At 58.0% G+C, this 26,017-nt stretch overlaps 1 protein-coding gene across 2 annotated transcripts; it reads left to right on the top strand.

Moving 5' to 3' along the window:
• On the top strand, positions 1-25,132 carry LIMK1 (LIM domain kinase 1). 2 transcript variants are annotated; one of them, XM_081297899.1, is made up of 16 exons: positions 1-240; positions 1,867-1,963; positions 10,294-10,432; positions 10,728-10,837; positions 11,902-12,108; positions 15,792-15,897; positions 15,996-16,162; positions 17,011-17,194; positions 17,806-17,892; positions 18,137-18,268; positions 20,294-20,353; positions 20,538-20,603; positions 21,257-21,413; positions 23,285-23,340; positions 23,582-23,739; positions 23,831-25,132. In XM_081297899.1, the coding sequence occupies exons 1-16, from the start codon at positions 186-188 to the stop codon at positions 23,991-23,993; spliced, it is 1,944 nt and encodes a 647-aa protein (XP_081154025.1). In that variant the 5' UTR covers positions 1-185; the 3' UTR covers positions 23,994-25,132. The 2 variants fall into 2 exon arrangements, with proteins under 2 accessions (XP_081154025.1, XP_081154024.1); XM_081297898.1 differs by lacking the exons at positions 1-240; positions 1,867-1,963 and adding an exon at positions 7,538-7,611.
• Positions 25,133-26,017: the final 885 nt, after the last annotated feature.

Below are 26,017 nucleotides of genomic sequence, written 5' to 3'. Positions count from 1 at the left end.
CCCCGGCCGCCGCTGCGCGGAGCCGGTGCTCCAGCCGGTGTCCGAGAGGCGGCGGCGGCGCCGCGAGCCCCCAGCTCCAGGCCCGGCCCGCGCTCCCCGCCTCCGCCTCCCCGGGCCGGCGGCGGGCGAGCTCGCGGGCCCGGCCGCCCCGTCCCGGCCCGCCGGCCCCGCCCCCCGCCGAGTGCATGAGGTTGACGCTACTTTGTTGCACCTGGAGGGAAGAACGTATGGGAGAGGAAGGTGCGCGGGGCGCGGGCGCGGGCGGGCGCGGGCCTGGACGCTGGCGGAGCCGCGGGCGCGGGAGGGGGCGGCCGGGCCGCCGCGGGGGCCGGGTCTGCGGCGAGGCCGCGCCCCTGCCTCCCGGGGATGAGCTCGCCCTTCCCCAGCCCGCAGGCCCCTCCCTGCCGCCTCCCACCCGCTTCCCCGCTCGCCCGGGTGGGCTGCCCTCCCGCCGGCGCTGGCGGAGCGCCCCTCCTCCCTTTCATCCCGGCGGTGCCCCTTCCCGGCGGCCCGCCATCCCGGCACTGCCCACCCGGCGCCGGCCTCCGTCCGCGTGCTCCGTTCACCCTGAGCCACCGTTTATCCGGAGTCGAACCCGGCCTAGGGAATAAAGAGCGGCTGGAGGAGCCGCAGCCCCGGGTTCCAGTCGCCACCCCGCGCGGCCGGGTTCCGTGACCTTGAGCCAGGCGCCAATACCCTGGGCCTCAGTTTCCCAGTGTGTCCAGTTGGGGACCAGGCGGTCAGTCCCCGGTACTTATGATTGGGAGCTGGACGGGCAGAGAGGGAATTTGCTTCATGAGAACTGGTGGCTGTATACTGCCACGGCGGGACCCCTCCCCCTCCCCCTGCACCAAACCAGGTGCCTACCATTATCTTGGCTGGGGGAGTGAATGCCTTCTAGCTTCTCTTTAGCCTTTTCCCCTTTGCTGAACCCAAGGGTTAGGGCTGCACAACAATTAGGGTTCAAAGACCCCCAAGAATCCCAGTCCCACGGAGTCGGGGGTCTCCTTCTCTGGGTTTCCTTTGCTGACTCCTCACATAGATCCATTCAGTTGCAAGCTGGGCCCTAATGGGCCAGCTCCATTCTCCCCTGGGGTTTCCACCAGTCTTTATCCAGGCCAGTGAGCACCTGCCTGGAGCACAGGGACACCTCACCATTGCACCTTCCTTTGGTCCCTGGGTACTCAAAAGGAGTAGGTCATTGCTTTAGAGCCTGATTGTAAGATAGGGCAAGCCTTGCCCTCTCCAGAGCTCAGTCTCCCCCTCTGTACAATGGGGAGAGGCAAACCTGGATGTCTTATAGGGTCTGCTAGCTCCAGGGCCCTGGGATGACTAAGCATACCAAGTGGCTGGCTCTGCAGCCCCAGCCCCTTGTCAAGACAGGGCACGGCTAAGCTTCAGTTAGAGCCAGCACCTCTGGGCTTCCTGCTTGTCCCCTCCCAGCGTAGGATGCACCAATCCAGTCCTGTCCAGTTGCTGCCCTTTGAAGGGCCTCTAAGCAATTTTTCCTGGTCTGTCAAGGGAGGAAAGGGACAAGATTGTCACCCTCCACCTTATTTCCAAACCCCACTGCTTTCTCCTGGTTTACCTTGCCAGAACCTGAGTTAAAGAATGTTGTTGCTGGACAGTGGACATCCGATCCTCCTCCTCAGTTTACAGATAGGGGTGCTAAGACCCAGAGAGGCTTAGTAGCTCAGCAAGACTCAGACCACTGTCCTTTCTCTTCTCGCTTGGCACAAGGACTGCTTAGCCTGGGTGCTGTGCCCTGGGATTTGTGCACGTTCGCATGAGGTCAGCAGGGCAGGCTGGGCCTGTGCCAAGCTGCACCTTTGGAGAATGGTTCCTGACTCCCTTCCCTCCCTGCAGGAAGTGAGTTGCCCGTGTGTGCGAGCTGCGGCCAGAGGATCTATGACGGCCAGTACCTCCAGGCCCTGAACGCTGACTGGCACGCAGACTGCTTCAGGTAGGGTGGGGTTCTTGCCCTAGACAAGGCCTGCAGACACCTGGTACTCTTCCTGTGCTGTCCCTAGGTACCACATAGTGAGTCCTTGGCCTCAGTGTCCTTCTGTAAAATGAAACGTTTTGACTAGAAGATCCCTAAAGAACTTCCTGTTTTGTCATTTCAGACCCCTAAGGAGAGGGTGGGAAGACCTGCTAGTGCAGTTGTATCCCCCCCATCTACAGGGTGTAGGTTCCAGGACCCCCACAGATACAAATCCTTTTTATAAAATGGCAGAGTATTTGCAGTCTAACCTATGCATATGTGTGCATTGGTGTGTGTTGTTGATGGGGTCTTGCTGTGCTGCCCATGCTCGCCTCTAGTTCATGGACCTAAATGATCCTCCTACCTCAGCCCCCCAAGTAGCTGGAACTCCAGCCAGGCATGCGCCACCATGCCTGACTTCAGCAGTATACTTTAAATCATCTTTAGATGACTTCTGATACCTAATAGAGCATAAATGCTGTGTAATTAATTGTTATACCATGTTGTTTAAGGATTAAAGACGAGAAGGAAATCTCTACATGTGCAGTACAGATGCAATTTTTTTTTTCCTGAAGATTTTCAATCCAACGTTGTTTGAATCCACAGTGTGGAACCCGTGGGGTACAGAGAGCTGATAGTATCACCAGGCCTGCTGGTCCCTGGGTTGGGGAGGAGGGGAGGGCAGTGTGTCCTGCCACTGCTTCAGGGGAGGGAGAGGACAGGACAGGCCTTAAGGGGAGTTGAGCCACTGTCACTGTGCCCCAGCTGGTTGTCAAGATGCATAGCCCAGTGAGACCAGCCCTGGCCTCCAGACAGATGGGCGGTGGGGGCAGGGCTGTGTCAGAGGACAAAGCAGCACATGGCAGCCCAAAGGTGCCCTAGTGACCCAGTAGGATCATCCTGAGCAGCCAGGTGCAGAGGACTGCTGAGATTTAGCTGTGGAGCCACAGCAGAAGTCTCCAAGGATGTGCGAATCCTGGGTGGAAAAGCATCATGCAGAGGGACTCCAGGTGGGGATCTGGCACCAACTGCAAATCAGAGATCAGGAGAAGCACTGTCAAGGGAGGGAGGTGCAGCCACGTCAGAGCATCATGGCCAGGGGCTTATTTTAGGTTTCTTTTAATTTTGAAGAATAGGTCATAGGACATGGTGACGCATACCTGTACCCCTGTAATCCCAGTGACTCAGGAGGCTGAGGCAGGAGGATAGAAAGTTAAAGGTCAGACTCAACAACTTAGCAAGGCCCTAAGCAAAAATGGTGATACCCTGTCTCAAAATAAAAAGTCAGAAGAGCTGGGGATGTGTTTCAGTGGTTAAACGCCCCTGGGTTCAATTTCTGGTACCCCACCCACCCCAAAAAAAGAATAAGCCTAGGCTAGTATAGGCATAGGTGGCCTTTAATCCCAGCTATTCAGGAGGCTGAGGCAGGAGGATCCCAAGTTCAAGGCCAGCCTGGGCAATTTAGTGAGACCATTTCTCAAAATAAAATAAAAAGGGCTGTGGCTGCAGGTCAGTGGTAGAACACTTTCCTAGCACTCATGAAGCCCCAGGCTCAATCCCCAGTACCACCAAAAAAAGAAGTAGTCATCTTAACATTTTCTTGCATTGAGCAAGGACCACATGCTGTTCTTAGTACTACGCATTGTTAGACATTGTGTCGTTTCCATTCTTCCAGAAGAAAATTGGGACACAGAGAAGTTAATTCTCTTGCCTAAAGTTACACAGCCAGTGAAGAGAACATCCAGTGTCCACTCTGGTGGTAAGGCCAAGAGAGAGGCAGGCGGTATCCCCTGGGTTCCCTATCACGTCTCAGAAGGAGGCCCTACACGGGGAGTGGGGCAGTGCCGAGAGCAGGAACAGCCATTTTGGTAGCAACACTCTGAGTCCAGGGATGGCTTGAGGAGACTGAGTTGAGTGATTTGGGAAGGGTACTGAGTACTGTGACTGGGACTTTTGAAGGGGATAAGCAGACCACTGGGGAGGGGCATGGGCAGACATGCTGCTGAAGAATGCCGACCCACTGGACAGATGGTGGCAACTTGGCAGGGAAGGAACTGTAACTAAAGTTCAGAGCTCTGTGCTCATACACCTGACCTAGGATAAGGACAGATAGTAGAGAAGAGTTCAGATACAATATTTGCAAGTACAGATCAAGTGTCCTTAATCAAAAAAGCTCCAAAATCGGGCTGGGGATGTGGCTCAAGCGGTAGCGCGCTCGCCTGGCATGCGTGCGGCCCGGGTTCGATCCTCAGCACCACATACCAACAAAGATGTTGTGTCCACCGAGAACTAAAAAATAAATATTAAAAAAAAAAAAAAAAGCTCCAAAATCGGAAATGTGAGCACTGACATGGTGTGGAAAGTGGGAAGTTCCATCACGACTGACCTCGCAGGTCAGGTCGGAGTCAGAGCACATGCCCGCTATACGTTGTGCGGTGACCTTCAGGCTCTGCGTGAGGGGATGTGAAACACAAGTGAAGGCTGTGTTTAGACTTGGGTCCTATCCCCAAGAGGCCTCATTAGGTATATGCAAGTATCCAAAATCCAAACAAATTCAAAACCTGAAACAATTCTGGTCCCCCTCATTTCAGATCGGGGAGACTCCACCTGGACTTGTGGTATTAGCCACCCTTTACCAAGCACGCTTTAATTTTCCTCCCTCACTGTTGACCACATGAAGTACCAGATCTGCCCCGTTTGTGTGGAGGGTTAGCGGGAGCTAGCACCTTGCTCCTGTGAGCTGCCAGAGCTGGAGCGCACCTGTGCCGGCTCCCTCCGGGTCCCTAGAGCTGGAGCAGGGATGGCCGGTGGGGTGGGGGAGGGCTGATGAGTGGCAGGTCTGTGGTTTTCTAACCTGTGTCCTGGGAGTGGGTGGTCCCAGGATGCTCATGATAGTTCCTGACCATGCTGAGTTGGAGATAGGAAGGCCAGAAGGAATGGGCCCCTCGGAGCCGGTGCCGAGACGTGGATGGCTTTGTAGGGGCCAAGAGGTATCAAGGGAAGACCTTGGGGGCCCCTGAGCCTGGGATGGGAGGGAAGGTGGAGCCCTGGAGATGTGAGGGAGTCCAGGTGCAGCCCCAGTGCCGCAGGAGGGAAGAAGAGAGGCGAGGCACGTGGTGCCTGGCTTTGGAGCAATCTTCCTGCATCACCAGGAGAGGTGTGAGGCCCGGCCAGGGACCATGGGGAGAGGCATATTCAGGTTGTCCCTGATGTGGAGGGACACAGGGTCCCACAGTGGGGGAGGGCCCACAGAAAGAGCCATGGTGTAGAAGCGTTCCTGGCCCAGTGGTGGGTTTCTCCCAACTGCCAAAGTGAAGGGGTGAGGCCAAGTGTGTGGAAGGTAGCTCAGGGGTCACTGCTTGCCCGGGCACATGACTGACAGGCAGCCAGAACAGCTCTGAGCAGGATCCCTAAGGCTCTGGACCCTGCTAGGTTTCCCTCTGGAAGTGTCACAGTGCTGTGATCCCATAAGTGACATTGAGACCTTTGTTCCAGGGCCCCTGTCCCCTAAGCTGCTCAGGCAATAAGCTGTGACAGCCCTGCAGCCCCCAGCCAGCTCCTCTGTGACTGTGATTGCCATACCCCACCTTCCAGGACCCCTCTGCAGTGCCTTTCCAAGTGGTACCCCTGGATCCAAGCCAGTCACTCACCAATGGTGACAGAGCCCCTGCTCTATACCGGCCCCCCAGCAGCCCGTGAAGTGAGTGCTGTCTGTTGAAGCAGCTTGACAGATGAGGAGCAGGCCCGGAGCTCAGCTGTGTGCTCAGGGACTCCCTGGGAGCAGGCCAGAGTCCAGACTCAACCCGGGTGGCCTGGCTGCAGAGCCTGCCCTGTCCCTCCCAGAGCACAGGTCCCTGCCTTGGTAGGTGAGCCAGGCCCTAAACAGATGCTGTCAGGTGCTGCGGAGACAGCGCTCTGGGTGGTTTATGTGGAGCGTCAAAGGAAGCAAGGGAGCAGCCGTGGGGATCCCGGGACCCACAGAGGACTGCATGCAGAATCTGTGGTGGGTGCCGTGTGCTTGGCACGTCGGGCATCAGCCGAGATACTGGTGTGCTGGAGTGGAGTCAGCCATGCCTAGGGGATGTTTTGGGGGAAGCCTGTTAAAGGGGCCATTGGCCCTGCATCTTATTTGAACCCCATGGCCTGTGCCCTTGAGTGCACTGAAGTCCCAGGTCCCCTCAGGTGGGACAGCAGGGCTACATGAGAAGAGTGTCACACCCTCTGAGCAGTGGGAGGCTTGCTGCAGACCTGGCACTAGGACTGGGCTGTGTGGCACCTGTGTTTGCCCCTTTGTCTCTTCTGATGGGCCCACCCCAGGAGATGTATGGCCAGGCCTAGTAGTCCAGGCTTCCCTTTGGCCCAGCTATTGCTTCTGTGCACAGCCAGCAGCCAGCGGAAGCCTCCAGTGCAGGAGCCCTCGGGCTGCTGTAGCTCAAGATCTCCCTGGAGGCTAGGTTGGCTGGCGAGGAGGGGTGAGTGCATCTGGCCATGGGTTGGCTGGGGTGCAGACTCTCCTTCAGGGAACCTTCTGTGCAGGGACAAACTGTCCATGGGAAGTTGACTTCTGCTCCCTTGGGGGCAGTACCGGAAGAGGCAGCTGCTTTTGAGCTTGTCCCTGTCACCAGAGAGGCGCAAGCCCTCAGTACCTTTGTCTAGGCAGAGGCCAAGGAGGATACAAGCTACCTTTCTCCAGATGTGCAGGAATAAGGGCAGAATGGTCAGGTCAGAGCCTAGATCCCTCCCTCTTCACCCACTGCCTAGACTCAAAGCCTATATCCCTCCCCCTTTTCCCCACTGCCTGGGGTCAGCCTAGATCCCTCCCTCTTCACCCCACTGCCTAGACTCAGAGCCTAGATCCCTCCCCCTTCACCCCCATTGCTTGGGGTCAAAGCCTAGATCCCTCCCCCTTCACCCCCATTGCTTGGGGTCAGAGCCTAGATCCCTCCCTCTTCACCCCACTGTCTGGGTCAGAGCCTAGATCCCTCCCTCTTCACCCCCACTGCCTGGGGTCAGAGCATAGATCCCTCCCCCTTTACCCCCACTTCCAGGGGTCAGAGCATAGATCCCTCCTCTTCACCCCACTGCCTAGTCTCAGAACCTAGATCCCTCCCTCTTTGCCCCACTGCTTGGGTCAGAGCCTAGATCCCTCCCTCTTCACCCCACTGCTTGGGTCAGAGCCTAGATCCCTCCCTCTTCACCCCCATTGCTTGCGGTCAGAGCCTAGATCCCTCCCTTTTCACCCCACTGCCTGGGGTCAGAGCCTAGATCCCTCCCCTTTAACCCCCACTTCCTGGGGTCAGAGCCTAGATCATCCGTCTTCACCCTACTTCCTGGGGTCAAAACCTAGAACCCTCCTTCTTCACCTATACCAAAGCTTAAGCAGAAGGCACTTCAGCTGCTTCCTGTTGCAGTCTCAGACCAAGACCTTCACACCACACTGTGGTATCCTCCCCATGTGGTGTGGCCACGCTGGCCCCTCCCTCTGCAGCCTCCAATCCTGAGCCCCTGGAGCAGGATAGGGAAGCTCTGGGCTGGCTGCCCTGCACTCCTGCAGGCCTCCAGAGCCCCTGCCAAAGGATGCTGTTGGCCTCGGTCCTGAGAAGACGCCGCTTCCTCAGAGGGGCTAAGTAAGTGGAAAGACGCTTCCCACCTAGTTCTGTCCCAGGCTCCTGGCAGAGGTAACCATGGGCAGACCCACCTGGGCCAGCGTGGGGCAGAACTGAAACTCCCTGGTCATGGCTGGCCGCCATGTGGGGAACAGGCAGCTCCCAGAGCTTTTGGCCCTTTGGGTACAGTCTCCCTAGGAGGCTGGCCTCCAGCCATCCTTCTGCCCTCCAGCCATCCTTCTGCCCTGGTGTCCGTCCCCTGGAGGGACACCCTCAATACCTGTCCCTGCAGTTTTCTGCTGTCTCCCAGTCTAGCCTCTTCACTGCAGGGCACCTCCCATGTCCCTGCCTCTCCTCTCCTGCCCTAGCCTGGCACTGCCCCCGATGTCAGGGAAGGGACTCCACAGTGGGGCCAAGGCACAAGTCTCTGCAGGAGTTCTCTCACTGGCCCTGCCCCAGCTCCATAAGCCATCAGTATCTTCCCTGCTTCACTTGACACTTGAGGTCTCCTGTGGGGACAGGTAGCCTGTGCCCCCTCCGCCTGCCTTTTCTGGCTCCTGGCTGGATGTGGGCCTGAGGGGCAAGGGGCTGGACAGGGGCTGGGCCCTCCGGTACCTTCCACCCACAGAGGTCTGCAGGGCGCAGAGTGCCACTGCTGAGCCAGCACATGAGCCGTATGGCCCAGGAAGCCGGCAGAGGGGGCTCTGGATGCTGGGGGTAGGGACCCCAGAAGGGCTGGTGTCCTCTTGGACAGCTTTGCGGCTGCCCAGCCTGGGACCCCAGGGAACTAGCCGGTGCAGGCGGAGGGGTGGGCCCAAGAGGGCTGCTGGTGCCTGGTGCGGCTGCTTGGGGACCACCCGGGAGGGGAGCCCTGGTGCACTCGCAGAGCCCTTGGGAAGGTGATGAGCGAGCCACCAGCCATCAGCAGAGGAGCTTCCAGGCAGGCTGGCCGAGGAGAGTAGCGCCTCTCGGGAGGCGGGCAGCTCAGAGTCCCCACCCACGGAGAGGCCCTGCTTCCTACAGCCAGCCCCAGGGAGCCAGGGGAGGCTCCTGTGACGGTCCTGTGACCAGAGTCTGGAGTGGTCGGTGGAAGGGCAGGAAGCGAGTCACGGTTGACCGGCGGGGGCTTTCCCTTGGGGACAGGAACTGCCACCCCTGCACAGACCACTAGTTAGGTTGGACCATGGGAGGCGCGGCTCCGCCCCCATCTCCAGACTCCGCCCGCCCACCACGGGAGCCCGCCCCTGCCTCTGGTGTCCTGGTTGTGTTCCTGGAGGGTGGGCAGTGGCCTTCCGTCATGGCTTCTATCCTGCACCCTTCTGCCGTCACCCCCAGAGCTAATGCGTCAGGTCCCCTTTCTGGGAGCATCCCCACCCACGTGCTTCTGAACCCTGACATTTTGTGCTTCCCCCACCCCTCCCTGCAGACTGCCAGACAGTGGGGAACTAGCTGGGTCCTCTTAAAGGGTCAGTGTTTCACTGGCTATCTCAGGGCTCACCTCCTGGGGTCACTGGCCACGTGGGGAAAGGACTGTCCCACCCAGGCCCAAGCCCTCCACTCTCCTGGATTATTACCCTGCAGAGCCTGGGTCCTCCTGTCCATATGTGACCCAGCAGCAGAGCTGGCCGGATCCCCTGGCCTGTTCCCTGTGGGGTGGGCACTCTGGCCACACATACCCATGCACAGCAGGAGTCTGGACGCACTCTCCTGGAGCCAGTGGGACCGTGCTCTGCAGGTCCCTGGGGGAGCTTGCTGCTGGCTCAGCGGGGCTGCTGGTCCCCCCCAACCCGGGTGCTTGGGCAGGAAGAAGCCAAGTGTGTAGATCTAGCTCCCGCACGGTGGCCAGCGCCCAGAGACAGGAGCACCCCTTCTCTCCATCTACCCCTTACCCACCCACCCTCAGGGTTTCCATGCTAGTCCTGGTGACCAGGCAGGGGACTCTGGCCCTGACCACACAGTGTACCTGGGCATCCCACTGCAGTGTGACCACTTTTCTGAGGAAAGGCAGGGAGACTGGTGCTGAGGTACTGAACTGGCCCGAGCACCCTTCTGACCAGCAGCACCTGTGGGGCACTGGCCTCTGGGAAGCCAGGAGATCCTTTGTCTGGAGTGGCAGATCCCAGCTGTTCTACATGAGCCAGGTCCCTGCCTGGATCTTGGTGAGATGGGAGCAGATTTGTGGGACCCCAGGCAGCATGGCCCCCTGCACTCCGCCTCTTCTCTAAGTTGAGGTGACACCCCTGCCTCATGGTGCCTGGAAGGGTAAGAGGAGTTGAACCAAAGGAGCCGAGATGCTAGTGCTCTGCAAGCCTCCAGCGCTGAGGGCCAGGTGGGGCAGGGAGGAGCCCACTGGTCCATCCCCGTGTCCTCCACCTGGCTGGCAACCAAGAACAAGTCACCTTCCTTGTGGACCCTCCTCTTTGCATGACAAAGCCTAGATGAGAAGTGTCCCTTACCGCTCCAGCCAGCTGCCAGGCCTGGCCCTGTGTGCAAGACTGCGTGGCTGTGCACTGCGTGAGGTGTGGAGGAGGAGCTCAAGGGGGACCGCGTCATGTCTGCCAAGCCCTGTGTCAAGCACCGGCTGCTTCTGTCCAGAGGACACATATTTTGCTATTCTTCCAGAGGCTCCTGCCATTGGCTAGGCCCAGGTGTGTGGGAAGCAGGGCGCGGGCGCTGGTGACTCAGCCCACCCTCTCCCCACAGGTGTTGTGAATGTGGTGCCTCCCTCTCGCACCAGTACTACGAGAAGGATGGGCAGCTCTTCTGCAAGAAGGACTACTGGGCCCGCTACGGCGAGTCCTGCCACGGGTGCTCGGAGCACATCACCAAAGGGCTGGTCATGGTGAGCACCCTGCGCACACCCCCCGCCCCTCTGTGCCACACGCTGCGCCTGGAGCCTTGCTGCTCCAGCTCTCCCATCATCTCCTTTTTTTCCTCTTGCTGCTTCTCTGAGCCCCTTGTGCTTGCTGAGCCTGACTGCCGTGTCCCTCAGCCCCTATCTGTGTGGCCCACACTGTGCTCGAGTCCCTGCGATGTGCTCAGGGCTGCCCTTCTGAGGAGAGGCCACGTGGAGAGAGCGGAGGGGGCCGGAGGCTGGGTCCAGCGGCTCAGCTGGGTTGTCCCCACCCCTCCGCCAGGTGGCTGGGGAGCTGAAGTACCACCCTGAGTGCTTCATCTGCCTCACGTGTGGGACCTTCATCGGCGACGGGGACACCTACACGTTGGTGGAGCACTCCAAGCTGTACTGGTGAGTGTCCCGGCCCCTCTCTGCACCCGGGGCCCCGCATCACAGGCTGCCAGGATGCTGGCTTTCCACACCTGGGCCTGTCTTTCCATGTGGCCAGGTTTGAGGGGGCAAGTCCCCCCAGAAATGCCTGAGACAGCAGCCATAGGAGAGAGGTCCCTCCCTCGCGTGGTCTGCAGTCACCAGGAGTGGCCCAGACCTCAAAAGCTAAGGACAGTCCCTAGCGAGACTGCCCTCCCCTCAGGCACCATCTGAACATCCAGGGGTCCCTGGGCACTTGCACCTCTGTCCGTCTGGCTCCAAATGCAGGGCCCCGCAACCCCGTCAAGCTGGATGGTTTGATGAAAGACGTGGCGCCCTGGAAGGCGCGAGGCGCAGGGCTCCAGTTTTATCACGAGGACTGTAACTGGGACCTTAGCACACAAGGCACCTCCCCGAAGCCTGGTGCTCGCTGCCAAGGCTTCACAGGGCATCAGCATCCAGGGATCTTACTGGGCTTCATTCCTCCCTCGTGATTGGTTGGCCACATGATTAAGCTCAGTCTCCAGCCCCTCCTTGAAAGCAGGCTGGCTGGAAGCCCCAGCCCTTCTGTCCCCCAGTTGGTAGGCCCTTCCAGTGACCAGCCCCAGCTCTGAGTCTTCTCATTAGCATAAACTCCAGCTTAAAGTCTGAGGGGCCATAGATAACAATTCACTCCTGTTCTGGGAGTGAGAGTCTCTCCCAGGAAGCAGGGACAAAGACCAGACAGATTCCTTCTCAGCAACAGCGATAAAGCTGCATTAGAGAACAGCAGGCCTCCCCCCAGACCTCCTGCTGCACAGGATGCACCCCAGCCTTTGTCCTGGACATCTGGCAGCATTGCTGGGACTAGACAGCCCAGATGACTAAGCCACAGAGAGGGCCAGGGCGCTGGGCATGCTCAGTTCTGGTTCCTGGTCCCACCAGTCAGCTGGAAGGGGAAGAGCACAGAGCCCAGGGCGGGGACCACAGTGGGTGGTGATGCTAATGAGGACATTGACATTCTTTTCTTTCTCCTCTTTGGGTCCCACCGCGGGCATATTTTGCAGTGGGCACTGCTACTACCAGACTGTGGTGACCCCGGTCATCGAGCAGATCCTGCCCGACTCCCCTGGCTCCCACCTGCCCCACACAGTCACCCTGGTGTCCATCCCAGCCTCTGCTCATGGCAAACGTGGTCTCTCCGTCTCCATCGACCCACCCCACGGCCCTCCAGGCTGTGGTGCAGAGCACTCCCACACTGTCCGCGTCCAGGGGTGAGTGGCTAGCTACTCTGGCTGCAGGGGGTACAGTTTGGCCATTCATGTGGTGGGTGGCAGACTTTGGACTGGAGATTGCATGAATGTTGGTGGCCTGGCTCTGACTGCCTGGCACAGCAGGCACCTGGTGTGGTTATGCCTGGAAACCATTGCAGATGGAACATAACAGAAAACATTTTCACCAGGCGCGGTGGCTCATGCCTAGGACCACAAGTTCAAAGCCAGCCTTAGTGAGGCCATAAGCAACTTAGTGAGACACTGTATCTAAATAAAATATAAAAAGAGCTGGGGATGTGGCTCAGTGGTTAAGCACCCCTGGGTTTAATCCCCGGTACCAAAAAAAAAAAAAAAAAATCCTGTATTTAATCCCCATCATCCCTACACTCCCCAAAAAAAGGTCAAGGCAAAATTGTAAAAGTTTAGCTTCAAATGACCCTCATTGGTAGTGTACCCAGGAACTGACAATCAGGTCTCCTTCCAGAGGACCCATCTCCAGGCTTCAGTGAAGTCCCCTAGATGGGAAATCTAAGGGCGACAGGCAGAGCTCAGGAGCGGAGCCCTTGCCTGGCATGCACAGCGGGAAGCCACCAAGCACATGAGGAAGCAAGGCTTCCTGTGCAGAAGGCAGCAGGGATACCAGGAGGCTGGCAGCTAGAGCCCCAGAGCCCCAGATACTGGGTTAGCAGGGATGGTGAAGAACAAACAGGCTCCATATGTTCTCAGAATCCTGTACGTGGAGCACATATACTTGGAAGAGAACCAAATGGAATCCCTAGAAATGAGATGTGTGATTATCAGATGAAAGTCTCCTGGCCAGGGTTTAATAGCACAGTAGGGCTTAGAGTCTCTGAGGAAAGAATAGATAAAACGGTGAGCACCGTGCGAGAGAGGTGCAGATACTCAGGACGGGGTGAGGGCGTCCCGTGATCAGCTTGAAGTCCAGAAGGGGAGAGTGGGAGACAGGAAATATTTGAAGATATAGTGGCTAAAAACTTCCCAGAACTGATTAAAAAAGTCAACCCACAGACTTGAGCCCAATAAATCCCAAACAGCAGAAGAAATCCACCCCTGAGCCCCTTGAGTGAAACTGTACTTCAGAGGCAGAAGAAAAGACCTGAGTGGACCCGGAAAGAAGAACAATTACTTTCAAAGAAAGGACAGTGAGATCAACAGCTTATTTCTCGACAGAGACCATGGAAGCCCAAAATCAGTGAAATGATGTTTTTTTGTTTTTGTTTTTGTTTTTGTTTTTGTTTTGTGCACTAAGCACAAGTAACCATCAACTTAGGGTTTTTCTGTCTACTTTATGAAAGTATCTGGCAACGGCCGGGTACAGTGGCGCATGCCTATGATCACATCAACTTGGGAGCTGAGTCCAGCCTGTGCAGTTTAGCAAGGCCCTAAGCAACTTAGTGAGACCCTGTCTCAAAATAAAAATAAAAAGCTGGAGGTGTGGCTCAGTGGCAAAGCATCCCTGGGTTCAGACCCCAGTACCAAAAAAAAAAACCTGGATAAAATAAAAGGTATGTGATAGCCAGTTTTCAGTCACTATAATGAAATACTTGAGATGATTATAAAGAGAAAAAGGTTATTTTGGCTCATGTGGTTGGAGGTCTAGATCCAAGATCAGTTGGACACATTGTTTTGGGCCTCTGATGAGCATGCCCCACGGCCGTGGTGGAAACCATGTGGCAGAACCACCTGTTCACCTCATGGCTAGGAAGCCAAAGAGGAAGAGCCTGGGGTCCCACAGTTCCTTCAAGGGCATACCCCAAGTAGACCCCATCTCCTGAAGTTTCTATTGTCTCCCAAGAGTGTCAAGCTAGGGACCAGGCATTTAACACCGGCCTGTGGGGGACATTCAACATCCAAATTACAGCAGCAGTAAAAGAAAACAGCCATGATGGGATATTAGAGATTGTCCCTAAAGATAATGTAGGAAAGATCTCTGAGATGCAAGAACAGGGTAGAAATCCAGCCCAGGTGCTGATATACCTTGTGACTTTGAGCAGGTGTCACCACTGTCTGGACTTTGGGGTTGGTCTGATTGTTTTGTGTAGCTATAACACAGCGTAGGAGGTAGGATACTTTATAAAGAAAGGGTGTTAGCTCTCCGTTCAGGTGACTGGAAAATCCAAACAGCATGGCACCACCTCTGGTGAGGGCCTCCCTGACTATATTACAACATGGCGGACAGCAGAAAGGGAAATGGCCACAGGCAGAAGGGGCCATTGCTCTGCTTTGGCTAGAGCTCACCCCATCCTGGAGACTGCCATCAGCCCCTGCTGAGGATGTCCTGCCAGTGACCAGATTATCTTCCATTAGGCCCCACCCCTTAAAGAGCCACCACCTCAGTGCCATCACATGGGGGACCACGCTTCCAGCACCACATCCAAACTGGGGCAAGGTCCACCTAAATGGTGCCCTCAGAGCCTTCACTGGCACATTGAGCAGGATTTTGAACATCCCCACTCCCAGGCATGGGAACTAAGAGCAGCATCTGCCTGGTTCAGTGCAGGAGTCTCCCGTACCCACCAGGCACCGCAGCTGGGCACGGGGAGCATCGAGAGAGGTGCTGGGGAAGGTGATCCTGGGCAGGTGGCGTCTCCTCCCTACACAGCTGGCCCAGACCCAGGCCTCTGAGGAGAGGGCCCCGGAGGCCGCCCTCCCTGCCTGACCCCTGGGCGGTGAAACCCCAGTTTCCCAGCCTTCTCTGCAGAGAGCTCCCTCCTGAAGCTTCCCAGTTGCCCAAGGGCCAGGCGCTGGCCACACTGTGGGATTTTTGGTTTCCTTTGTTGTTTTGCATTTTACAATACTGGGGGTTGAAGTCACGTGCTGAGCTACAATCTCCAGCCCTAAGGAGCATTTTTTTAAGGAACATTTTTAAGATTATCTTCATTCGAAGCTGGTTCGGTGATGCACACCTATAATCCCAGTGACTCTGGAGGCTGAGACAGGAGGATCACAAGTTCCAGGCCAGCCTCAGCAATTTAGCGAGACCTTACCTCAAAAATAAAAAAATAAAAAGGTTTGGAAATGTAGCTCAGTAGTAGGGCATCTCTGGATTCAGTTCCCTGTACCTTACATACATAAGTATGCATCCATAAAGGGCTAGGAGAGAAACAGAACATTTTTCAAAAACTTATGAGATGAAATGAAAACCAAAACCAGTTAAAACCAGAGTTTAAAAAAAGTGAGGAAATGCCGCAAGTTGGCCGTCCCCTGAGTTAGCCGGTGGTCCTCTGCATGCTTCATGCCCATAACCCTGCACCCGAGGCTCAGGGTGGGCTCTTAGCCCCTCTGCCAATTCAGGAGAAAGGGAGCTTCCTCTTGCTGGATGAGTCCCGGGCTTTAGGTAGAAAGCCAGTGGATCCAGACCCTAGGACCCCGCTCGGGACCCTTGTCAGCCCCAGGCATGCCAGGCATCTGGAGGAAAGCTCTGTCCCAGGGGGGCAGACATCTGCAGTGGGCCACCCTTCCCCACTGCCACTCCCGTGGCAGACACCCATCATCCATTACGGAACTCGTCCCACCCGCCAGTGACATCCTGGAGAATTGCCACCTTCCTGTCCGCGAGATAGAACCTTTTGCCCCCAACCTCTGATGGTCTCCCTGGCCATGGTTTCCTGCTGGGGTTCCAGGGGCAGGTGGGAACTGATGGGGCCATTGCTGTGTCGCAGAGTGGACCCAGGCTGCATGAGCCCAGATGTGAAGAATTCCATCCACGTGGGAGACAGGATCCTGGAGATCAACGGCACACCCATCCGGAACGTGCCCCTGGACGAGGTAGGTCCTGAGACCAGGGTGGGGTTGGGGCAGAGCCTTGGGCCCGAGCCCCTCCACCGCCACCGCAGCGGCCTCAGCTGTCCATGTCCCCTCCCCAGATCGACCTGCTGATACAGGAAACCAGTCGCCTGCTGCAGCTGACCCTTGAGCATGACCCCCACGACCCGCTAGGCCATGGGCCAGGGCCCGAGCCCAGCCCCCTGGGCTCCCCGATGCACGTGCCCAGCGGAGAGGTGGGCAGCTCTGCCCGGCAGAAACCTGTCCTGTAAGTCAGCCTGGTTGGCTTGGGAGGATACTGGCGCTGGCACCAAGCCTTGGGACACTGGGACCTGGTCCCTGCCTCCACTGGCTCCGTCTGACGGAGAAGTCAGCTCAGCCTGACGGAGAAGTCAGCTCAGCCTGGGGGTGTGGGGAGGAGGAGAAGGGAGCAGGCGCTGCTTCCGGCTCGTGGGGTGACTGGGTGGTGGGCTCCGGCGGTGTGAGGCATGGCGGGGTCTTTGGACCTTGTCCCTACATGGTAGGGCTCCCACTGAAGGATGTGGCAGCAGTGTGATGTGTTTCATGAAGACCACTTTGGCCCACCACGCGGGAGGGACTGGGGTGGGGACACTCGAGACCAGGGACAGCTGGTAGGCCCTTGAGTGGTCCAGGCAGCAGGTGCCAAGGGTCGGTATCTTGACCTGGGCAGGTGGGAGGAGGCAGCCTGGCCTCCCCCCGCTCACTGCTCAGGACGCTGACGGAGACCTTCAGGGAGGCCGCCGTGGGTAGCCTTGCCCTAGGAGGTCACGCTGCTGAAGGCACACACTCCCCTGTCACCTGCACCCTCCAGAGCCTGGGCCACCTGTGGGCTGCTTGTTCCAGGGTCATGGGCACCCTAGACAGGTGTCAAGGCCAAGGATAGACATTCATCTAAGGCACCTGTGAGACAGTGGACCTCAGACAGGAGAGCAGGAGTGGGGACTGGGTACTGCCCTGCGAAGGCCGAGGTGTGCCACCCGCCCGTAGCATGGAGCACCACACGACCCAGCCAGGATGGGGCCTAGCGGGCAGGGGCAGGGGCAGGGTCCCAGCCAGGGCCCTTCCTGTGACACTGGGCACCGTGTGCCTCCATAGGAGAAGCTGCAGCATCGACACGTCCCCAGGTGCTGGCTCGCTGGCCTCGCCGGCCTCCCAGCGCAAGGACCTGGGTCGCTCCGAATCCCTCCGGGTGGTCTGCCGGCCACATCGCATCTTCCGGCCATCAGACCTCATCCATGGGGAGGTGCTGGGCAAGGGCTGCTTTGGCCAGGCCATCAAGGTACAGGGGGAGGGGACAGCCCTCTCGTTTCCCACCAGTGCCTCAGGGAGGCCACCATGTCTGGCCTCTAGGCTCTTGGGCCAGGGCTCTCTCCTTGGCCTTGGCCTCTTTGGGCTGGGGAGGGACAGGGACCTTCTAAGGTAGACCCAGGTGGGGGTAGGAGGGCAGGCCAGCCCAGACTGATCTAAGTCCCCTCCCGAGTCTCCATGCTGAGCTTGGTGCCACCCCATCATGACCTCAGGGACCCCTTTACAGTCTCCCTGAGCAAGGACTGAGCCTAGTTCTGGTGTCACCTGGCTATGACCTGACTGGAAGGGTCAGGACTATACAAAAGATGTAGGCTGGGCTTCTCAGGACCTACCCTGTCCCCATCTCCTGGCCAGGCAGGAGTTCCTGACCAAGCTACCACTGACCTCCTCACCCAGGCTCAGCGCCCTCCTTTCCTGCCAGCCAGGAGCCTTGGGCCCTGCTAGGACACCCTTGGGTGTCTGGGAGCATCCCCTGGGCTGTGCAAAGAATGTGACGCCATCTGTACATCTGCCTGGCATTCCTGGGTGGCTGTGGCGCCTCCTTCAAGGCGGGTACTGCAGTCCTGTCTGGTGTCCCCACAGGTGACGCACCGGGAGACGGGTGAGGTGATGGTGATGAAGGAGCTGATTCGGTTTGACGAGGAGACCCAGAGGACGTTTCTCAAGGAGGTCTCTGGGGGGCTGTCACGTGCCTCAGGGCCAGACTTCGGGTCCCCGCCCCTTCACCACCCAGATGGGGCAGCATAGGGTTCCCTGTGGACAGGGCTCAGTCCACACGTTGAGAAGGGAGACGCGTCCTCCCGGGGCGGGCGGCCTCCTGGGGGAGCAGCCCCACAGACAGTGGGCAGCCAGGGCCAGGACCTTGGGGTGTTGGGGGCAGGAGGGGAGGACCCAGCCTGTTTATACCCTTCAGGTGAAGGTCATGAGATGCCTAGAGCATCCCAACGTGCTCAAGTTCATCGGGGTGCTGTACAAGGACAAGAGGCTGAACTTCATCACCGAGTATATCAAGGGCGGCACCCTGCGGGGCATCATCAAGAGCATGGTGAGTAACGGTGTGGTGGCCTGGAACCGCCACAGCTCTGGAGGCTGAGGCAGGAGGATCTTGAGTTCAAGGCCAGCCTGAGCAACTTAGCAAGGCCCTGTCTCAAAGTCAAAATGGGATAGGGATGTAGCCCAGTGGTGAGGCTCCCCTGGGTTTGGTTCAGTCTTCAGTACTGAAAAAAAAAGTGTGTGTGTGTGTGTGTGTGTGTGTGGTGTGTTTGTGTGTTTGGGGATACGGTGCCGGGCAGAGCCCCACCTGCCACCCCTCCCGTGACCAAAGCAGCTCCCTCTGGGCCTCAGCCTCATCTATTCAGGGGGTGATGGCTGTGGGGGCCTCAAGACCCTTTAAGCCCTGATTTCAAACCAAGCAAGGGAGCAACCAGTTCCAACTAAAGCTGGAGCCCCGGGAGGGTGGCACCTTCCCCAGGGGTCACCCAGGCTGTCCTGGAACAGCTGGCCGCAGGCCTCAGGAGCCACCCAGGGAGCGGCAGCCTCCATTACCAGTCCTGGGGCCTTTGCTCTGCTTCTCATCACTTAACCATTTCGCACAATTCAGAACTTTCTTTAAGGATTCGGATAGTTTCCAATTCATCTTTAGAAATGAGGTGTTGGGCCGGGTGCAGTGGCAAAGCCTGTGATCCCTGCAACTTGGGAGGCCAAGGAGGAGGATGAAGGGTTCAGAGCCAGCCTCAGCAACCTAGAGAGGCCTTAAGCAACTCCGTGAGACCCTGTCTCTAAATAAAATATAAAGAGGACCGGGAGGTGGCTCAGTGGTTAAGTGCCCCTGGGTTCAATCCCTGGGACCAAAAAATGAAATGAAGCACTGGAGGGAAGCCATCTGGCACTCTTGGTTTCTTGTTGGCCAGCACCCCGGTGACCCGTCCTGCCTTCTAGGCCCTTTCAGCAGTACCCTGAGACCACGAGATCTTGTCCCTTCTCCAGCTTCTGTCGTCTCATTACCTCAGTTTACCTGGCATTTCCCAAAGTGTGGCCCCAGGAGCCTGCTATGTGGGAGTCCCCCGGGATGTGCTGTAGTCAGGTGGGCTTTAGAGATACCAGGGAGGTTTCCCAGCCTTGCCGCTCACACTGACGCGCCCAGGTACTCCAACACTTCCTCTGGAGCCCTCCTAGGGGATGGCCGGGGGTGAGTGGTCTGTGTGTGTGATCCAAGACCTGGATTAGCCATTCTTCCATGAATGTAACAAAGTCCCTGAGATCATCACTTTATAAAGGAGAAAAGGGTTATCTGGGCTTTGCAGATTTGGAGCTACCACTTCATGACTGGCTGTCCCCACTGCTTTGGGTGGTGGCAAGGTGGCACATCTTGGTGGGAGCTCTTGGTAGAGCAAAGCCACTTGCCTCGTGGCCAGAAATCAAAAGAGAAAGAGGCAGAGGCCGAGGGCCCACAGACCCCGCAAGGGCATGTCTCAGTGACCTAAGGACCTGTCACAAGGCCCAGCCTCTCTGAAGTTCCACCACCGCCCAGTGCCAGGCCTTTCACCTGTGGGCCTACGGGGGACAGTCCAGATCTGGGCCCTGCCCACAGCAGGGCCAAGCCCTGGTCTCCCAGAGTGGCTCGGTGCTGATCGAGGGTGACCATCACAGGCCCTTCTAGCTCCATCTACAAAACAGGTTCAAATTCTTTAAAACTTGGAAGGATTGGGTTTACTGTGTAGAACAACTCCTCGTGTGGCATTTAGGGGTGATTAGTGTTAGGAGTCATCTAGGATGGTGGGACCTGGGGGGGGGGGACCCATGCGGCTTCTGCGCAGCCACCGTGTCATCTTAAGGACTTGCCAGAACCAGCAGCCAGGGGCCGAGGTCAGCCCACTGCTGATGCCGGGGGAGGGGGCTCGAGGTCTTCCTCCTCAGAGGAGCAGCCCCCCGAGGGTTTGAAGTCACTTCTGTAAAGGAAATGTCCCCTTTCGAAAGAGACAGTTGTGGGTGCAGGAGAGATGGGGCCGTCAGTCTCCAGGACACTGGCCCCCGTGACTCTCACATCCCAGCTGTTCTCCCCGATCCCCAGGACAGCCAGTATCCATGGACTCAGAGGGTGAGCTTTGCCAAGGACATCGCGTCGGGGATGGTAAGTGGCTATTGACCTCCATGCTGGAAACTGACCCTGAGGAATCTGGAAACAGGCCCCATGGGGAGGCTTTGGAAGGGGGCAAAGCAGACCAAACAGAGTGGGAAGACCCCTGGATGGCCGGATTGGGGTGGGGTGGGAGCCCGGGGCCCTGCACGCCCCTCCTGACACCTGTGTCCCCCAGGCCTACCTCCACTCCATGAACATCATCCACCGAGACCTCAACTCTCACAACTGCCTGGTCCGCGAGGTGAGCAGCTGCAGCCAGTGGCTGGGCATGTAGGGACACACTCTGGGCTCCAGCCTCAGGGCTTTCCCTCAGCAGAGGTCCTTGGGTCACCTGTGCTACCCTTTGAAGTGGGAGGTGGGGAAGCAGCCCAAGGGCAGGAGGCGGGCAGCCTGGCTCAGTAGTCAGCATAATGGCTTCTTGGGAGAGTCTAGTAACAGAGGAGGAAATCTTGGCCTCCTGAGCTGTTAGTGACCAGGACAGGTGATCACCAAGTGCAGCCCACAGCAGGGTGGCCACAGGCTGCAGCAGGGGGCGGCTAGGAGGTCAGCAGGGTGGCCACAGGCTGCAGCAGGCCACACGGGTGGGGGCTGGGAGGTCAGCAGCTTCCCTGAGGAGGAGGGTGCTTGTAAGTGGGGGTAGAGGCAGGGTGCCCAGGGTCCACAGGCTGGTGGTCAGGGGACAGAGAGGGAGTGAGGGCATCCAGGAGGAGGCATATTCGCTTCCCAGGCTGACACACAGGGCCCCAGAGGGACGGCTTAAGGCAGCAGACGCTCACTCAGAGTTCAGGAAGCCGCACCCAAACCTAGGCTCCCTCTGCAGGCTTCAGAGAGGTGCGGGCTGGGCCAGCAGGGCCAGAAGGTGTCCAGCACTGGTGACCCTGCTTGTCTCCCCAGAACAACAATGTGGTGGTGGCCGACTTCGGGCTGGCGCGGCTCATGGTGGATGAGAAGACCCAGCCTGAGGACCTGCGGAGCCTCAAGAAGCCCGACCGCAAGAAGCGCTACACTGTGGTGGGCAACCCCTACTGGATGGCGCCCGAGATGATCAACGGTGAGTGGCCCGCCCGTCACGCCACCTCCTGGGTCCTGGGTGCGTTTCCTGTTGCTGCCAGTCTTGGTAGCTCAGGTAACACATCACCCAGCAGCCCGCAGGTCAGAAGTCCAGCCAGGGCTTCTCTGGACCAGCAGGCCAGTCCTCCTGCGAGCTCTGCCAGAGGCCCTGTTGCCTACTTTTTCTGTCCTCAGCTCAGGGCCCTGCCTCCACCTCGGGCCAGCAGCCTCTTGTGTTCACCTCCCCGTCCCTGACCCCAACCCTCCCCCTCCCTCTGATGAGGACCCTGGTGACTACTCTGAGCCACCCGCTAATCCAGGATCATCACTCCATCTCGACCCTAATCCCGGGGCTGGGGACAGTCTCAGTGGTAGAGCGCTTGCCTAGGTCGCACAGGCCCTGCTCCATCCCTGGCACTACAAAAAACAAACAAACAAACAAAAAAAAACACAGGGGACCCTGATGCCACCCGCAGAGCCCCAGGGTGCTGGCCCCCTCACTCCCCAGCTCTGCTGTTCCTGCCGCGTGGTCCTGTGTATGCCCAGACGACAAGGTCCCTCCTGGGTATGTCCAGGTCATAAGGCCCTTCCCCAAACAGGTGACACACAGGTTCAGGATAGGCAGACCCAGGGTCAGCCAGCACCAGCACTGACCAGATGGATACAATTAGTGTCGCCCCCAGGTGACAGCTAGTCTAAACAGCCCTTGTCTTCAGGGACAGAGTGAGGATTCTACGCGGTTTGTAAACCACTGCCAACTGGTTGGCGTTCACTGAGTAGCCACCCTGAAGGTTTTGACAAGTGGCCGATGATATTCCCATTTGACAAACAAGGAAACTGAGGCTCAGCAAGTCTATGTCCATTTCATGAGGTCACCATAATAAAAGTATTACAGACTTGGTGACTTAACACAGTTGGTCAGGCATGGTGGCGCCCACTTGTAGTCCCAGCAAGTCAAGGGGCAGAGACAGGAGGGTGTCACACTTGAGGCCAGTCTGTGTGATTTAGTGAGACCCTGTTTCAGAATTGAATAAAAAGGGCTGGCGGGTGGTCAGTGGTTTCCACCGTACCAGGGAAAATACTATCCACACAGTGGAGGCGAGTCCCAGACCTGGCACCACAGGCCCCTCTAGGGGGCATCCTGGCCTCACCTTCTCCCCCTGCTGTTCTGCTTCCGATGGTCACCACCTCCTCTGCAAGTGTTCTGTGTCCTGTCTCTCTTAAAGGCACTTGTGATGGCACTTAGGACCCCATAGATGATCCAGGCTTACCTGCCCTTCCCCTGCCACTGACTTTCACCACATCCGCAGAGAACGCAGGGGCCTCATGTGCTGACCACATGGCCCATTGGGTTGGGCGGTGGCTCAGAGGCAGAGTGCTTGCTTGGCACATGTGAGGGCCTGGGTTCGAGCCTCAACACTGCATATAAATAAATAAATAATCCATTGACAGCTAAAAAAAATATTTTTTAAAATATTCATTTTTTAGTTTTAGGTGGACACAATATCTTTATTTTATTTTTATGGGTGCTGAGGATCGAACCCACTGCCTCACACATGCCAAACGAGCATGCTACCTCTGAGCCACATCCCCAGCCCTAAAAAAAAATTGTATTAAAAAAAAACAAAACACTTTGTCCACCACTGAGTGACAACCCAGCCCAAGACCCTTTTCCCAACAAAGTAGCCTCTGGGGCCTCAGGAGTCTGCTTTGCCCAGAGTCCTGCAGCAGGTCAGGTGACCCAGCAGAGCCTGGAACGTGGGGGGCTGGGACATAGGATCTAAGCCCTGTGCCACGCAGGCTGTCAGCATTGGCCTGTGGCCCACGTGGCTGCTGCCCCTGGCCCTGCTCTCACTCAGTGTCTCTGTTCAGGCCGCAGCTATGATGAGAAGGTGGACGTGTTTTCCTTCGGAATCGTCCTGTGTGAGGTAGGTCCAGCGGTGGGCAGTGGTGGTACTGAGACCCGGTGGCTCCTCCCCATCCCACCCTCCTGGGCTGCAGGCTGGCAGACTCCTGAGCACAGGGCTGCCCAGAGCAGGGGGACGGCCTGACCCATGGGCTCAGTGTTCAGTCTGGGCCTTGGCCTGAGTGACCTGCCTGCAGACCCCTGGATGACATCCATCCAGGCTAAGGGGCCCCAAATTAACTGAGGGGCCTTGTGCTGGACAGATCATCGGGCGGGTGAACGCAGACCCCGACTACCTGCCCCGCACCATGGACTTTGGCCTCAACGTGCGCGGCTTCCTGGACCGCTACTGCCCCCCAAACTGCCCCCCAAGCTTCTTCCCTATTACTGTGCGCTGCTGCGATTTGGACCCTGAGAAGAGGTGAGTTGGGGGCCTTGGCCTGGGGCATCCTTGCAGGTGAGGCTGATCCCCAGGAGAGCCAGACCCGACACCCACCCACCTGTCACCCCAGGCCCTGCTTCGTAAAGCTGGAACATTGGCTGGAGACCCTCCGCATGCATCTGGCTGGCCACCTGCCCTTGGGCCCACAGCTGGAACAGCTGGATAGGGGCTTCTGGGAGACCTACCGGCGTGGTGAGAGCGGACTGCCCGCCCACCCTGAGGTCCCCGACTGAGCCCTGCCCCCCAGCTGCCCCGCCCCACCTCCAGAGAATCCGCCCTCACCAGGTTCCTCTGCAGGAGGTGGCCAAGGCATGGAGCCCTCGGCCAGGGCCGCGGGTGCCCAGACCCCTCCCCAGAGCCAGGCCCCAACTTGCCTTCTCCCCCACGGACTGCCCCAGTGCTGCCCAGTTGCCCACATGCGGTCACACCACCCTGCCTTACCTCTAGTCTTGGTGGGGCCGCCCCCACACACTCCTGCATGAGCTGGGGGCCCCAGGAGGGCTGTGCCCACCCCACGCACCGCCCAAGACGTCCGCACCCTGCATCTGCCCGCAGCTCCTGAGCCAGGCTGGGCTGGGGGCAGCTTCTGAAGATGCCCCATAATGGCCAGGCAAGGAGGAGGGAATGGGTCAAGGGGGAGACCACGTTCCCAGGAGCCAGATGGGAGTCTGGGGCCCGTTATCCCCCGGGGGTGTCTAGGTAGCGGCAGGCGTTGATAATTATCCAGACCCCCAAACAGAGCGAGGCCTGACCCAGGGCCCGCCCATGGCCAGGCAGCAGCAGGCCTTGCTCTTGGTTTGGGTCTCTTTCCTTTCTTTATCGAAGCCACTTTAGTGAGAAGCAGGTACCAGGCCTCAGGGTGAAGAGGGGTCCCTTGAGGGAGAGGGCACCATGGTGCCTGGGTCAGGGCTGATGGGGGGAGCTGGCCCTGGGCAGGAGTGGCGATCCATCGAGAGGCAGGTGTCCACCAGCAGCCCCGCCCCCAGGATCATCTCAGCGCCCCCTCCCGTGCTCCCTGCCAGTAGCTGGAGGAGTCCCTGCCCCTCCTCGTGCCCCTCTGTCCTCTGGGTTCTTTCTGTGTAATCTATTTTTTAAGAAGAGTTTGTATTATTTTTTCATACGGCTGCAGCAGCAGCTGCTGGGGGCTTGGGGTTTATTTTTTTGGCGGGCGGGGTGGGAGGGCCATTTTGTCGCTTTGCCTCAGTTGAGCATCTAGGAAGTGTTAAAACTGTGAAGCGCTCTCAGTGCACTTTGAACCTGGAAAATGGTCGCTCTGCCCATGGGCGACTGAGGGAGGCGGATGCTCGCCTCCCCGGGGAACCAGGACGTGGAAGCAACGAAACCCAGAACGAAACAATAAAATCTGTGCTCCCCACCGGGGCCTCCTTGCCGTGTGCTGGGGCCAGGGGCAGAGCCGCTCTGAGAGGAGTGAGGGGGCCCCTGGGAGAGGAAGGCTGGGGGGGCGGGCAGGGCGGAGGTGCCCCCCGGAGTAGGGGCAGTGGCAGTGGCCCAGCCAGGGTGGGAGGACTGCAGGGTGGGGGTGGGGATGGGGGTGGGTTCAGGAATCTCTAGAGGACTGTCTGCAGGTGTCAAAAACGGGGAGGCAAAACAGGGACCCAGGATCAGGGTACAGCCCGGTACCATGAGTGAGGCCCTGGTCCATCCCCAGCCTGCAAAAGAAAAAGGATCAAGGGAAGAAGCGGGTGCTGGGTAAGCCCAGGTGATGCCCTGCCCTGCTGGAAGTGGCTACTTGCGTGGGTCAGGGGGTTAGGGAAAGACTGGTCTCTTGAGAGACCTTGTATGGCATAACCCATGGCCCCTGGTCTTGGTGGATTAAGATAACAGTGACCACTGTGCTCACGGTGTATGTCTGTCCAGAACTTAGGAGTGTGGCTCCCTTTTCTGGCCCAGGTGGGGCCCTGGGTTCCATCCCCAGCATCATTCACACACACACACACACACACACACACACACACTTCAACTGTTTTTTTAAATTGGTTTGTTTTTAACTTTCAGTTGGGAGAGTTCTTGATTGTAGACACAATCTGTCATCAAATAGATGATTTACAAATATGTAAATACGTTCTTGCACTCTGTGGGCTGTCCTCACATTTTTTTTTCCCCCTTTGGTACCAGGGATTGAACCTAGGGATGCTTTACCAATGAGCCACATCCCTGGCCCTTTTTATTTTTATTTTCGAGATGGGCTCTCCCTGTGTTGCTTAGGGCCTCGCTAAATTGCCCAGACTGGTCTCAA

This window comes from Spermophilus citellus, assembly GCF_964194105.1.
Source record: "Spermophilus citellus genome assembly, chromosome: 6".
In the NCBI taxonomy this organism is placed as follows: domain Eukaryota; kingdom Metazoa; phylum Chordata; class Mammalia; order Rodentia; family Sciuridae; genus Spermophilus; species Spermophilus citellus.
This window is presented reverse-complemented; position numbering and strand designations above follow the sequence as displayed.